A 16,244-nucleotide genomic window follows, 5' to 3' on the forward strand; every position below is an offset into this window, starting at 1 on the left:
GCCCAGAACATCGGTGGGTCTTGCTACAAACTGCTTTAAAATGATGATGAAAGTGAGATTAAAGTCATTAAAAACACAGCAGTATGAATTCCTGTTAAAATACCTGATACTTATGAATCTGCTACATGAACAGTCAGAATTTTGAGACTAAGACCCTCACATTATCAAATATCATTCTTCAGGGTCAAACTTGGTAAATCCAAACAAAAGCTTACATCAATCACTGATCACTTTATGATTAACAGAATACATGTGCACCGTAGTACTGTATATAATATAAATCTTTCTCCCATTTGTTGCTTCTGAGTGGCAGATCAAGATACCTTTTTCAACATTAGTTCTGATATTCAGCTAATGGTTAATTATTGTTATATGATGTCAATAAATTAGTAAACTTGTTTCATAGCCAAACTTCAACCTTGCAATAGTCACCTCACCCACTCACCGAGGGCAAAGTAATGTTTTTTGACAGGTGAGTAAGTCATCATTAGCTTTTCATTATCATTTTTTTCATGGTAACAGTGAAGGAGTAGATTTTGTGCCTGGGATGGTAAATTTGCATAAATGATTTTGCAAGGTTGATTTAAAATAACACATTAGATGTTAAAAATAATTTTAAGACTTCCAATTTTGAATCAAACTATTTCTATACATTTGGTAAATGCTATTCTTTAAAAAAACCCAAAAAACTTCCCAAGTACAGTGGTAATAAGTGTTATTGTCCAAATTACTACATTATATACCATAAGATTTCATGCTATGTCATACAGAATATGAACATTAACTATGCTGTTTGAGGAACATACATACTTTACGATGAAGTTTTAAATTGTTGAATTAAAACTGTGGAAGCTCCTTCACTGGAGGACTTCAAAAGTAGGCTGGATAACATCTATTTTGGATGATTTAGACACAACAAATTCTGCATCTTCGTAGGGGGCTAAACTAGATGGCCCTTAAGGTCCCTTCTAACCCTATGGTTCTAGGTGGGACAGGCAGCACTGCGTATTATTAAGGTCCATCACTAGCACTTTTTAGATGGGATGTTTCTCTAAAAGATATGCTCTACTAACTATTTTGGAGGAGTTCCATGGCCTGTGTTATACAGGAGATCAGACGAAGTAATCTCAATAGTACTTTCTGGCCTTGCTATCTATATATCCATGAAGGTTGCCCAATACTTCCCATCGTAAGACCCTGTTTTCAGTTGCTCATAATTCTGCCAAACTTTAATCATTTGGGCCGAAACTTTTAACGCTGGGTATCTGATTCAGGTTGAATTTTATTTGAAAATTTCAGCCAAAAAGGTTCAGTCATTTCCAAGAGCAAAGCTAGGGAAAAATAATATGTTTTGTCTATGTTAAAACATCCCGGAAAACATTTTTTTTTTAAAAAAAAGGTCTAGTGTCCCCACCATCAGTGTTCCCTCTAATTTTTTATATACATGTGCAGAATGAATTTTGTTATGTGTACCAATATGGAGGTGATGTGTGGCAGAGGTGGGGCCGAGGGGTTCAGAGTGTGGGAGGAGGCTCAGGGCTGGGGCAGAGGGTTAGGGTGCGGGGGCTCCAGCTGGGGTTGAAGGCTCTGGGGTGGGGCTGGGGATGGGTGTGGGTGGGGGTGAGGGCTCTGGGGTGCAGGCTGCCGCGGGGCTGCAGCAGGGAGAGAGGACTCCTCCCAGTCCTCTTTCACCGCAGCACCTAGAGGCCAGGACAGAGGCATCTCTCCCAGGCCACAGCAGCTCCGGCAGGGTCTGGGCTGGTGCCTCTCCCCGGCTGCAGCAGCTCTGGCTGGGCCGGGTTGGGGGGAAGGGCCCCTCTCCCTGGCTGCAGCAGGTCTGGCCTGGGCCAAGCTGGGGGAGGGGTGCCAGGCATGGCAGCTCCAGCTGGGCGGGCCGCCTCTCCCCACCTGCGTGACCCTTGATAGCCCACTGTGCAGCTATGCAGCTTAGAGGGAACTTAGCCCACCATATTTTTGAGCAGTGACTTAATTTGGCAGAGATGAGAATTTTGCTGTCCCTGTGAAAATCCGTTAAATTTGGCCAAGATATGAACCTGTTGTGAAAAAAGTTATAAACCAAGTTATGAAAAACTGCAGTTCACACATGCATAGACGATTTCTTCAAGTTTAGCAGCTAAATTCCTCAAAGATTCTGTCCAGGTTGGGCATGCTCCTGCCCAGGGATGAGCAGGAGTTTCCCTACAATTGCAGCCCTTGGCTGTGTCAGCCTGGGACTGGGCATCTGAACTGACAGCAGATAACCTGTCTTCCCTGAGCTCTCAATAACTCCTCCTGCTGGGCTCAGGCAACACAGAAGAGAAAACTGCCTTATCCAGATGCACAAGGAATAAGAGCAGGACCTGCTGAGGAGAGGGTGGTAGGGACAAGGACCCAGGTAAAGGGGAGAGACTGGTCTAGAGGTTGGGAGATGAGGGGAGAAGAATCATAGAAGATTAGGGTTGGAAGGGACCTCAGGAGGTCATCTAGTCCAACTCCTTGCTCAAAGCAGGACCAATCCCCAGACAGATTTTAACTCTAGTTCCCTAAATGCCTCCCTCAAGGATTGAACTCACAACCCTGGGTTTAGCAGGTCAATGCTCAAATCACTGAGCTATCCCTCCCCCCTGGGAGTCATGATGTATGAGGTGGGGGGAGGGGCTGTGACAGGTTGGGCAAAGAGACTGGGACTGGGAAGAGAAATGGTAAAAAGGACTGGGAGCCAGCAGGTGTGTGTGGGGGGGGAGAGAGACTGAAATCAAATAAGGAGCCCAGGGGAAGTGAGGGAGAACACTGGGACTGGCTGAGGAAAGAGACTGGAATTGAGAACCAGTGGGGTGAGGAGAGATGAAGGGGAGTCAGATCTGTTGAGGAGCCGGGGAAAGAGGTGGGATCCTGAGTCAAAAACAAGGAGATCACAGAGAGTTTGGGAGTGGGAGCCAGTGGGAATAAGTAACTAGAGGCCAAGCTGGTGGAGAGAGACAGACTGGATGAGAAAGGAGAACTGGGACTGGATGGGCAAGGAGACTGGGCGTTGAGGGGAGGCTGGGACTGGTAATTTGAAGGGGTGAGACCAAAACTTGCTCAGCAAGGAGACAGGGACATGAGAAGCCTGAGTGACGGCGACTGGGCATGGCTAAATGAGAAGAATGGGACTGGGATGACAGGCAGGGGTGGGGAAAAGAAAAGACTGTGACAAGGATAGGTTAGAGGGATGGGACGGAAAGGTCTGTGCCAAGTAGAGCACACTCCCCTCCAGAGCCTTCATGCATCTCACCATTCCTCTGCTATCCGCAAAGTGCTCCATTTCTCTCTTGTCTTTATAGAGGACGACAATCTCCTGTTGCTATCAGTTACTCCATTAGTTCAACTGACAGAAGTCTGTGTGGTGGCTCTAAAACTCCTAGGTGGTATCAATATGATGCCACATGATGGAATTTGTTTTTTCGGTTTGCTTTAAAAAAAAGCCTAGAAAACTGCACACAAAAACCTATGTTAAAATAATGTCATCAATGTTGCAAAGTCAAGCACTAAAAGTTAGGAAAAGCAAGAATTAAGGTTGCCTGTGCAAGCTTAATTTGGTGCGCCCTTATGCATATGCAGTCTTTAATAACACGTCTGTACGCTATATTTTCCACAAGACCCCTATGTCATTCGGTGCACAGTCCTGCTCTGGGAATTAATCAGAGTAGCATAGAAGGAGGCTGCTGTCTTCAGGAAGCCTGATTCAGATCTTGTAAAGCTGGAATGTGTGTAGTGAATGACGCAAGAGACTGCAGGAAGAAAAAGAATGATCTCACAGTTGAATGCTACCCTGGAGAATCGGATTTTTTCCCTGCCTCAGCTAAACTGTTTATACATGATGCTAGCAAATCACTTAAACCAAACTTCAGAGGTGGTAGCTAGTTGTGCGCTCCTCATTTTCTGGATGCCTGACTTGTGACCCTGGGGTCTGACTTGTAGAAGTGCTGAAGAGAACTCACAGCTGCAACTGAAGTCTTTGGGAGTCGAGCTTTGAACATATGAAGTGCTATAAAATGATAAATACTCTGAAAAATAAAGGTTCCAATCATCTCAGATTTGGAACTCAATATGAATGGATGCTTTTGACCTTAAGCTCTGTGCCTCAGTTTCCCATGTGTAAAATGGGGAAAATACCACTTCCTGATCTCAGAGGAATGTTGTGAAGCTAAATCCCATAATATTTCTGAAGCATTTAGACACTTAAAGAGATGAGCGGCATAAAAAAAATCCCATGAAGAAATTAATAATTCTGTCTTCAGAGCAGAGTTTGAATTGTGTGCAGTAAAAAAGGCCTGAACATTGAGGAGAAAACAAAATATTGGATTTTCTCATTAAGACTACATCTACACAGGGATAAAAAACCTGCAGCTGGCCTGATCAGATGACTTGGGCTCACAGGGCTCGCTCTCACCGGGGCTGAAAATTTGCTGTACAGACATTCAGGCTCAGGCTGCAGCCGAAATTTTGGGACCCTGCAAGGGTGGAGGTCTTTTATCCCTGTGTAAACATACCCTTTGTGAGCAATCATAAACACATATCCATAAGGAGACCAAATTAAGGGTAATGAATCTGTTATTATCTTGAATCTTTCTGTGATATCTACCTTAAGGATCTAGTTGCGGAGACCAGCCCAGACAGAGAACTGAAGATTTGACATGGCTGACATGAAATAAATCCTGGGAAAAAAATCAAGTTCTCTATCACAGTTCAAGCTTGCAGGAGTTCTCATAAACCAAATGAATTTGATCTTGGTGCAAAAGGAATGTCACCAACTAAAACCCTTGTCAAAATCAGTGGAGAACCTACTTTAACATGCTCAAGCAGCACAAGGAAGAAAAGAGATTTTTTTCCTCTGCAGCATCCTCTTTATGAACATACCTTTCCACTAAAATAGCTGCTTCCTCATACAGTTCCTCATGGCAACACATCTTAAGCGCAAGATCAAACTCCTGGATTTGTTCATAACATCTGGATGCATCTCGGTAGCACTGGCTTCTTTTATAGAAATACGCAGCATCTTTTATCTGCACCATAATAACTCTTATTAATATTGCAGTCTTCTAAATATTTGAACAATACCAACAGAAAAACTATATTTTTATCCATACAATGGAGACAGAAATGGATGCAGCCAGTTCCTATGACCTTCTATTGATAACCATTCCCATCCACATAATATTGTTAAAATAGATTTATGTTTGTAAAGATAAATGTATTAATTAAAAATATCATTAGAATGATGAATTGTTTTAAAAACTGAAACATTTTAAAGTCAAGAAATTGGAAAGTAAGGTAAAAAATATATGCCAGGATTGGATTTTCAAAAGTGCTCTGCATTGGCTGAACTCTGTGGTGGGCAACCTGCGGCCCATCAGGATAATCTGATTACACGCTGCGAGACATTTTGCTGATGTTGACCGTCTGCAGGCACCGTCCCCAGCAGCTCCCAGTGGCCGCAGTTTGCTGTTCCCAACCAATGGGAGCTGCGGGTGGCTGTGCCTGCAGACAGTCAACGTCAGCAAAACATTTCACAGCCCGCAAATCAGATTATCCTGATGGGCTGCAGGTTGCCCACAACTGGCCTAACTGCTCCTACAGAAGTCAAGAGGAATTTTATCATTGACTGCAATGGGAGCAAAGTTAGGCTAATGCTGAAAATTCTTTTTTTGAATTACAATGTTATTTTATTTTATTTTTTTTAATTACTGAGATATCAGAGATGCAATCTGGTTTTTTCTGAGGGTGCATTATTCCAATCACACAATTTCAGTGGTTTCTGCACTTTTTCAGCAAATGGCTGATGATAGAGTTCACAGGCAATGGTTTAAACTGTAAAATTATAGTAATTTGTATAACTCTACATTATTAATAGATTGTTATTCATGTTAGACCAGTTCAGGCACAAATTGTCTACTTGGCACATAAATTGCTGAAGCCAGCAACACCTGAATGGTTATATCAAGTAATAATTTCAGTCTTAGTCAACTATCAAACAAAAATAAATTTTTCTCCTTCCCCTGCCCACTTGATTGTATGGAGACAAAGGTTTCCAAGTTAGAAACATTAGCATCGCCAAAGCAAGAATGACAACTCTTTGACGTTGTGGGGAATGGTAAAGAAACCTCATCTATTAATGCAAACTCCCTGCTATTGCCTCTTCCCTCCTCTTATTTCTGTTCTGTGATGTATGTTGCTCTTGGACATATGATTCACCTGAAAAAACACTGTATTTTACTTATGACTCTACCAGTATGCCATGGAAGAACATTTATCTAATCTCACCAATACTAATATGAGCTAATGAATACAAATTTTAAAGCGTTGTGTCTAGGACCATGATGTTTAAAATCCCTAAACAGATCAAAAATCTGATAATAAGACAGACTCCATTAAACGCTAGGTGGGGGAAGGGGAAGAGGATTTTAGTACCTTGCCTAATTTTTCACATAGTGCTGCACAAAGCTGAAATTCTTTTGCGTAAATCAGACATTTCAGGGATAGTTTTGGTTCTCCACATTCCAAATAGGTCTTAGCCAGGTACATATAGTCCATCTGTTTTTCCCTATTTAAAACAAAACACAAAAAAGATCACATATGCACAACCAATCCAATTTAACATTATTTTTTACAAGTCTGGTATACCAGCAGTTCCAGCAACAAGAACATGTTGTTCCCTATATTTTCCAAGAAATACTACTAACAAAATGAGCTCAAACTAGCTATGGGAATAAAGGGAAACAAGAAGACTTTTTATCAATACATTAGAAGCAAGAGGAAGACCAAGGACAGGGTAGGCCCACTGCTCAGTGAGGAGGGAGAAACAGTAACAGGAAACTTGGAAATGGCAGAGACGCTTAATGACTTCTTTGTTTCAGTCTTCACTGAGAAGTCTGAAGGAATGTCTAACAAAGTGAATGCTTATGGGAAGAGGGTAGGTTTAGAAGATAAAATAAAAAAAGAGCAAGTTAAAAATCACTTAGAAAAGTTAGATGCCTGCAAGTCACCAGGGCCTGATGAAATGTATCCTAGAATACTCAAGGAGTTAATAGAGGAGGTATCTGAGCCTCTAGCTATTATCTTTGGAAAGTCATGGGAGATGGGAGAGATTCCAAAAGACAGGAAAAGGGCAAATATAGTGCCCATTGATAAAAAGGGAAATAAAAACAACCCAGGAAACTACAGACCAGTTAGTTTAACTTCTGTTTCAGGGAAGATAATGGAGCAAGTAATTAAAAAAATCATCTGCAAACACTTGGAAGATGGTAGGGTGATAGGGAATAGCCAGCATGGATTTGTAAAAAACAAATCGTGTCAAACCAATCTGAAAGCTTTCTTTGATAGGATAACGAGTCTTGTGGATAAGGGAGAAGCGGTGGATGTGGTATACCTAAACTTTGGTAAGGCATTTGATATGGTCTCGCATGATATCCTTATCGATAAACTAGGCAAATACAATTTAGATGGGGCTACGATAAGGTAGGTGCATAACTGGCTGGATAACTGTACTCAGAGTAGTTATTAATGGCTCCCAATCCTGCTGGAAAGGTATAACAAGTGGGGTTCCGCAGGGGTCTGTTTTGGGACCGGCTCTGTCCAATATCTTCATCAACGACTTAGATGTTGGCATAGAAAGTACGCTTATTAAGTGTGCAGACGATACCAAACTGGGAGGGATTGCAACTGCTTTGGAGGACAGGGTCAAAATTCAAAATGATCTGGACAAATTGGAGAAATGGTCTGAGGTAAACAGGATGAAGTTCAATAAAGACAAATGCAAAGTGCTCCACTTAGGAAGGAACAATCAGTTTCACACGTACAGAATGGGAAAAGACTGTCTAGGAAGGAGTATGGCAGAAAGATCTAGGGGTCATAGTGGACCACAAGCTAAATATGAGTCAACAGTGTGATACTGTTGCAAAAAAAGCAAACGTGATTCTGGGATGCATTAACAGTTGTGTTGTAAACAAGACACGAGAAGTCATTCTTCCGCTCTACTCTGAGCTGGTTAGGCCTCAACTGGAGTAGTGTGTCCAGTTCTAGGCACCGCATTTCAAGAAAGATGTGGAGAAATTGGAGAGGGTCCAGAGAAGAGCAACAAGAATGATTAAAGGTCTTGAGAACATGAACTATGAAGGAACGCTGAAAGAATTGGGTTTATTTAGTTTGGAAAAGAGAAGACTGAGAGGGGACATGATAGCAGTTTTCAGGTATCTCAAAGGACGTCATCAGGCTTATTCACCTTCGCCTCTAATGATAGAACAAGAAGCAATGGGCTTTAACTGCAGCAAGGGAGATTTAGGTTGGACATTAGGAAAAAGTTCCGAACTGTCAGGGTAGTTAAACACTGGAATAAATTGCCTAGGGAGGTTGTGGAATCTCCATCTCTGGAGATATTTAAGAGTAGGTTAGATAAATGTCTATCAGGGATGGTCTAGACAGTATTTGATGACCTCTCGAGGTCCCTTCCAGTCCTAGAGTCTATGAATCTATAATAAATTCAGTTATATTTCAGCACTTACTTGGGGCTGCTTTTCTTTGATTGCACATTAAGTACAGCATCATGCGCTAAGGCCAGTTTTTCCTTCTCAATTGCTCCTCCTTTTTGGTAACATTTGGCTGCCACCTGAAATTAGATAAATGATATGCACATATATGCATGTATGCATTCCTTCATGTGTCCCTTAAAGCTTATCACACTTTCATATAATTTTCTTGGTGAACCAACCTGTTTGCCTAAAAAAAGGTGTTATATTTCATTTTATGGTGACATCAAGGGAAACATTAACATCAGCAAAACACCTGGAGGAAGGGGAAGGACAGCGGTTGGGTACATTTTTAATACGAAGACAAGCTTCAAAATAAGTTCACACACAATTTTAACTAAGAATGTTTTTACAGTTAACCTGAAAGCAGGGAAAGCTGCATTCTGGGTGGACTGGAAACACAAACAACACATTTCTACTATATCAGACTCTAAAGGTTTAATTGATATGTCAGAGGGAACTAACCCCATTAGCGGAAGTCAGTAAACCCTTCCTTGCATATGTCCCTGCATCATCATGGGCCCTGGGCTAAAGTCAGATGTTCAGTATTCACAACCATATACTTAAAAAATATTCAAACACATGCAGTAACGGATTTTTCAAAATATACACAGGCAATATGCACTACTTGATATTAGAAGCTGGTTCTCCAACATTTAAATTATGCACAAAGCAATTCACAGAAAGTTAGGGAGGTGTTGCCTAAAAAGCATTTATTCAGTTAGATCACTATAGGATGAAAAAAGATCTGTTCAACATAGAGCAAAATCACAAAACATGGACTATTTGTTTACAAACAAGGTTAATATATCAGTACTGTCCTATGACAACAGGGGAGTTTGAGAGGGAGATCCCCTGCTGAAGAAGGAGCGAGCACTAATTCTTGGCATGACTGGGCAAACTTGTCTATCTGGTTTTTCTTTCAGTTTGCTTAAAATTTACAGTGCTGGTCTGTCGGTAACTGTGTCAGAGTGTGGGCCAGAGGCCTGCTAGCTGAGTGGCCACTAGCAAGGCTCTAGCCTTCTGTCCTTTGAGCCGTGATCATCCTTGTGATCACCATTCTCATTTGTTAATGAGGGGAAAAGGCTGACTTAGGGGAGAAGGGCTTAAAAGCCAGATGCTAGTGATCACGGGAAGCTAGCCAACAGAGGGCAGCAAACAGAAGAGTGTGAGAGGGAGCTTCTAGGGAGGAAGAAAGAATCAAATCAGCATGGCTCCGAAAGGCTGCATCGCCAATGTTTCTGGCTCCTCCACCTGCACCTGTGTCCAGACAGAGAACCCAACCATGGATCTCTACCCAGGTCTTGGTATGGATTTGCAGAGACCTTGACCTGCATTTCCCCTCACAGAAAGCCAGGCTGGGAAGACCATTCAGTGCGAAAGGTGTCTACTAGTAGAATCTCCCAGGAAGCACATGGGAGAGCTACAGGAGGAGGTGGCTAGGCTGAGGAGCATGTGTGCACAGGAGAAAGACCTCCAAGGTGAAGGAAGCAACTGGCTGGAGAGGACTGCAGTACTATCAGGAAAGGAGGAACCTGGCTGCTGGTTACTTCTGGCAGCAGCAGTGCTCCACCCCTGCTCCCAACCTACTGTCCATAGAGATTTTAAAAAATGGTATGCTGCCCTGGCAACAAGGGATCCAGAATCTCCCCCAGGCCATTGGGGGAGGAGGAGAAGCCATGTATTTCCAAGGCTGAGAGTATCATGACCACCACTCCCAAAAGGAAACAGAGGGTGGTTGTGGCTGGTGATTCCCTTCAAAGGAGGACGGAGGCATCAAACTACCTGTACCTGTCAATAATAGGAGGACAGAGTGAGGGCAGTGGTTTCAGCAGATGTTACTGAGCATGCTTAGTCCATGTGAGCATGTTCACTACAAGCCGACTACAGGGGGAGGGGAGTGACTCTGCGTGCCCCTCCACACACCACCTCTAGGAGGCATCCACCTGTTGGCCTGACCTAGCATCCTGGGAGGTATACTGTCCATAGAGTGCCTCACCTGGAGATGCTTCTCAAAAGGGGGAGTGAATTATAAAAAGAAAAAGGTAATCAACCCAAGGCACCCCACCTCCTCACTCTCTCTCTGTCCATCAATTCGCTGCATTAGAGGGAACAAAGGAAGCAGACATTCAATAGAAGAAGTTTGGCCAGTGAGACCACTGAGAGCATGTGGGGAGAAAAAACAAACTATGTTAAATTCAATGTAAAGTTAAGCATTAGTTCCGCATTATCTTCATTTTTCTTGTAACTAGTTCTGACTTATGTCTCAATACTTGTAGTCACTTAAAATCCCTCTCTATGTAGTTAATAATCCTGTTTTGTTGTTTTATCTAATTCAGTTTGTTTGAATTGAAGTGTTTGGGAAACTCCATTTGGGGTAACAAGGTTTGGTGCATATCATTTCTATTAATTAAATGATGGACTTTATGTAAGCTTGTATTGTCTAGGAGAGGGCTGGGCAGTACAGGACATACCTTTCTGAGAGGAAATCTGTGACTAGGAGTGTGCTGGGGCAATCCTGCAGTATAATTGAGGCTGATAAGAGCTTAGGTGTGACTGGCAGGCTGCAGGTGCACACAGACATAGCTGGGAGTGATTTGCATACAGGAGGCTGTTTTGGAGCAGTCCAAACTGGAAGCCACAGCAGCAAAGCAGTGTAAAGAGCATCTGAGGTTAAAGGGCAGGGGTGACAGCTACTCACTAGTCTGGACTGTACCCTGGGTATGTCACAGTGATATAGCTTAACTTTTGTAAGGCTTTTAATACAGTCTCACATGACCTTCTCAAACAACCTAGAAAAATATGGCCTAGATGAACCTACTAAAAAGTGGGTGCACAACTGGTTGGAAAAGTGTAATCAGAATGTAGTTGTCAATGGTTCACAACTGAGCTGGAAGGGCATATTTAGTGGGGTCCCACAGGAATCTGTCCTGGGGCCAGTTCTATTCAATATGTTCATAAATGATTTGGATAACGGCATAGAGAGTTCACTTAAAAAGTTTGAGGATGATACCAAGCTGGTGGGGGTAGCAAGTGCTTTGGAGGATAGGATTAGAATTCAAAATGATCTTGACAACCTGGAGAAATGGTCCGAAATAAATAGGATGAAATTCAATAAAGATAAATGCAAAGTACTACACTTAGGAAGGAATAATCAATTGCACAAAAACCAAATGGGAATACTGCAGAACAGGACCTGGAGAGTTACAGTGGACCACAAACCAAATAAGTCAACAATGCAAAAAAGGAAACATCATTGGGGGATGTATTAGCAGGAGTGTTGTGAGCAAGACAGGAGAAGTAATTCTTCCACTCTACTCAGCACTGATAAGTAAGGCTTTGATGGGTATTTTTAGTAAAAACCACAGACAGGTCATGGGCAATAAACAAAAACTCATGGAAGCCCACAACCTGTCCATGACTTTTACTAAAAATACCCAGGGGCTACGGGAGATACACAGAGCATTGCCAGGGCTTGCAGCTGCTCCAGCCCCGCCGCTGCTCCTGAAGGGGCTGACCGAACCCCAGCTGCTGCTCCTGCCCTGGGAACGTGAGTGGCAGCCCCCGGGCTGGCTTCCTGTCAGCTATTCTGCGGCCCCTGGGCTGGCTGCTGGTCAGCTGTTTTTACAGCCACTGCTCCAGTAGCCCCTGGGCTGAGAGCTGCTCCAGTCCTGTCCCAGATGTAGTCAGGGAGGTCCCAGAAAGTCAGGGAATCTGTGACTTCCGTGATAGAATTGCAGTCTTACTGATAAGGCTCAACTAGAGTTACTATGTCCAGTTCTGGGAACCACTTCAAGAAGGATATGGAAAAAGTCCAGAGGAGAGCAACAAAAATTATTAAAGGTCTATGACCTATGAGGAAAGGCTGAAAAAAAACCCCTTGTTTGTTTAGTCTGGAGAAAGAAAACTGGGGAGACATGATAAAGGTCTAAGTACATAAAAGTCTGTTATAAAGAGGAGGGTGACAAATTGTTCTCCTTAACCACTAAGGACAGAACAAGAAGCAATGGGCTTAAATTGCAGCAAGGATGATAGGAAGTCTTTCCTAATATCTAACCTAACTGTAAGTGCAGTTGAGCACTGGGATAAATTACCTAGGGAGGCTGTGGAATCTCCGTCATTGGAGGTGTTTAAGAACAGGTTAGACAACCCCCTGTCCAGCATGGTCTAGAGATAATACCTAGTCCTGACTCAGTGCCGGCAACTGGACTAGATGACCTATTGAGTCTCTTCCAGGCTTACATTTCTATGATTCTATCATACTGTAGCATCAGAGCGACAGAGAAAAAACATGTTTTGCCAGCATGTTAGTGAGTTTTACTTTATAGTCACTCTGGAATAGCATGTCTGTCTTATTCCACCAATACATTTGTTTTTTGTCATGTTCCATTCTGAGATGCAACATCACTTACAGTACAAAGCAAACCACTTTTGGCATTCAAAAATCCTTTAAGTGATTTTTTTTTATAATAACGATAAGCAGAGAACAGGCTTATAAAAAAAGGAGTATAACAGCTAAAATCACATGGGTACATGCTTGTAGTGTTTTGTTATAGGTTACAAAACTACATATTACTGATCCAAATACTTCTCAAATATGCACTATACTAAAACATGCATTTCTTTTTTTTCCAGTAGTTTACTGTAAATTAAAAAAATAATTCATTGCCCAAAGATTCATAAGACACGTTAAGAGTAGGGCCAAAATATGAAGGGAGTATGGTGCATTAAAAACAAAAAACAATTTGTGTACAAAAATTGAATTAGATTTCTGTTTTTCTTGCAAGAGGGAAAGGCAGAGTTGAAGACATTTTCTGTTAGTTAATCCTAGTTACTATTTGGGTAAGTCCTACACATCACTGTAGGAGCTCCAAGGATCTCTGTAACACGGTTGACACTCATGTCTCCCAGGTGCCTCCTTTCTGGTAGGGTGTGAGCCTGCTTTTCTCTCTGTTCTGACAATGGGGTGGCATTCACTTCTTGTAGGTGCCCCTCCCTTCCCCTCAGCCAACGGTTGTTCAGCGGGTTTTCAGTGACTCTACGCTCTGGCTGAGTGTCACACACTCTCCCACATCCAGGATATACGTCTCTAGTTCTTTCTCATGGTTCTGGTATGGAGCCGTAGCACCACAGCTGCTTTCCTGGAGGCACTGCCTTCTTTAGCAGTCCAAAAGGGGCCCACCTCAGTAGGCATCCTTTTTGGCAGCCCTCCCAGGTTCTGTCTTCAACCAGACCCAGCAGGGGCCATCACGGTATCCTCGCCTGGTTTGGCTAGGTGCTGAGCTCAGCCCTCCCTGCAGTGAGCTGTCCAGAGTCCTGCTGCTCCTTCAGCTGGCCAGGCACCCAGTCTTTGGCAGTGTTCCCTGAACTCAACCCTTCCTGCAGTGAGCTGTCCACGGTCCTGTTGCTTTTCTATCCAGCCAGGCACCAGGCCACCCTCTTCAAGCTCCAGGCAGCAACTGACTGCTCTGCATGTGCTGCTTCCTTTTATATGGCTCTTCTGGCCCCTGACTGGTCACTCCAGCAAGTCCTCGAATTGGCTGCTCCCCTTCAGCCACTCTAGGCTGCCTGGAGAACTTCTTTGCTCTTTTCTGGGGCAGGGTGAGGCAGGGCTGTGAGGCCTCCAGCAGGGGACCTCCAGACCTAGTCCACCCCATCACAATCTCCCACATTTTCCTTTTCTTTAAGTTAATCCCCTTTCTTACAGCCAACCATTGTAGCCAGAGATATGGAAGCATCTTCCACTAACTTCCTCACTGGTCTAAGGAATCAGTATTGGATATAGATAATCCCATTCCTTCCAGAACACTCAATCTTCATCGGATTAGGAAGCTGTTTTGGGGGGTTGAGGAGGCTTTATAGCAAGAGTACTGAACACACAATTTGTGCTTCCATAGAATTTTTTTTTAAACAAGAACTCTATATGCTGCTGTCTTCAGGAAATGTAATGTACCATTCTGATACCCACCACAGAAACTTAGCCTTATAGTTATTTACTTGAGAAATAGTCAGAACATTTCCACACTGTCAACTGACCAGACAGACCCAATTTGGATGATATTAACTAGCAATCTAGCAAATAATAGACTTTAAAAGTCAAGAGTTCTAACAGGCCTTTTTAATAATATAGTGCACACTTTAAAATGATATTGAATAATAAAAAATGAAACTATTTTATACGGATTTTTGTATTGCAGCAAAATCCTTTGGTTCTCAGATATTACTGCTAGAAAGAGATTAATTAGATACAGACATAAACCACACTGTGACCTTAAAAGGCTCTGGGCTCATCACCCAGATCATTATGCTTCCAAGAAATTGAGTGTCTTGCCTACAACACCGTTTACTGAAATAAAATTTTAAATGGTTCAAAGTCACAACTTCCAACTGACTCATTTTTGTTACTGTAAAACAGCCAAATGATTCTAAAGTGACTTTTGCGGGTACAAAGAGAACACGGTCTCAAAACTGAGATAACATAACTTAACTCAGACAAACATATGGACTTTACCTTCCAACACTGATGCTTAGCATAGTATTCTCCTTGTGCAATCCATTCTTCTGGGGTTGAAGTTTTAACAAACATGCTATCATCAAAATCTGGATAGTGGAGATAGGGAAGAATTATTTTATGTGAGTGGTATAGTATAAGAGAAGACACTTAATATATGCCAAAACTAAGGATCATCATCATTTTACAGTTTTCCAAAATCCCCATGATTTACGCTTAAATCAACTGATCACACCAAGGCGTAAATTAGTTAACTTACATTTAAACAAACAATTCAAGTTTTACTATAAAAGGCCTCTAGAAATTTTAAATACTACACAGGTAACAAAGATTAGAGTCACCTTACTGTCCCTTAACAATAAATAGGTTCTTTCATTTGCTAACAAGTAGTTTGATTTAACTGAGACCGTTTTTCATAATCAATACTCAGTGTTTATGGGTTGGCTGCATACCTTCCTCACTTGTACAGGAAAGATAACAATGAGATGTCTCACAAACACTGCAGATATTTTAGAGCTAAGTTAAAGCAAGTAAAATTCTCACTAAAATCAAATAGAATTTGCTTGAGCAAGCAGCAAGTAAAAAGTATAGTATTTTACTCTTAAATGTACATTAGAGGCAAGCAAAAACACACACACACACACTTCATCATATTATGATAATTCAAAAAACTAGAAATATTTGCTAACAACACGGGAATTTTAACTGGTTTAATACAAACAACAAACATTTAGTGGATTATCTTGTTTTCAGAGTTTTATAGGAAGTTTTGATGTAGCTTTTACCTTTGTTTTCATCTATTTTGACAACTTGAACAAATTCCCTTTTGATAAAATATTTAAAAGCCGGAGCTCGCTTGTCACTGTTTTCATCAAAGATCCAAAGATTGACCCTGGCTCTTGTAATGGCAGTATACAGCTGCTTCAGCTCTCCATTGAGCATCTAGGATACATTGATTAAAAAGACAAATGACATGATATGTGCAGGAAATTATATGAGTGCATGGTAAAAGGAATGCTATGAATACATACAGAATTAACTATTTAAAGTAAAGTATCTTAAAATAAGCCACTTTAAATATTAAGGGCCTGATTTTGAATTATGCTTGCAAAAATGCATGTGCAATTTTGCATCTAATTTGTATGCAATTACTTGTACTGCAAATTAGA

General features: G+C 41.9%; 1 protein-coding gene across 4 annotated transcripts in view; it reads right to left on the minus strand.

Annotated features, from left to right (window-relative positions):
- TRANK1 (tetratricopeptide repeat and ankyrin repeat containing 1) overlaps positions 1–16,244 on the minus strand; it is an 82,818-nt gene that overhangs the window by 9,421 nt on the left and 57,153 nt on the right. For 3 of the 4 annotated variants that reach the window (XM_030551277.1, XM_030551279.1, XM_030551281.1), the window contains 5 exons: positions 15,861–16,017; positions 15,076–15,164; positions 8,541–8,644; positions 6,451–6,583; positions 4,900–5,045 (listed from right to left, as the gene is read on the minus strand). In XM_030551277.1, the coding sequence (XP_030407137.1) occupies positions 4,900–5,045; positions 6,451–6,583; positions 8,541–8,644; positions 15,076–15,164; positions 15,861–16,017 (629 nt within the window). The remainder of the gene's footprint in view (positions 1–4,899; positions 5,046–6,450; positions 6,584–8,540; positions 8,645–15,075; positions 15,165–15,860; positions 16,018–16,244) is intronic. The other variant, XM_030551280.1, reaches the window with a different exon arrangement.

This window comes from Gopherus evgoodei, chromosome 2 (genome assembly GCF_007399415.2).
Source record: "Gopherus evgoodei ecotype Sinaloan lineage chromosome 2, rGopEvg1_v1.p, whole genome shotgun sequence".
NCBI classification, from domain to species: domain Eukaryota; kingdom Metazoa; phylum Chordata; order Testudines; family Testudinidae; genus Gopherus; species Gopherus evgoodei.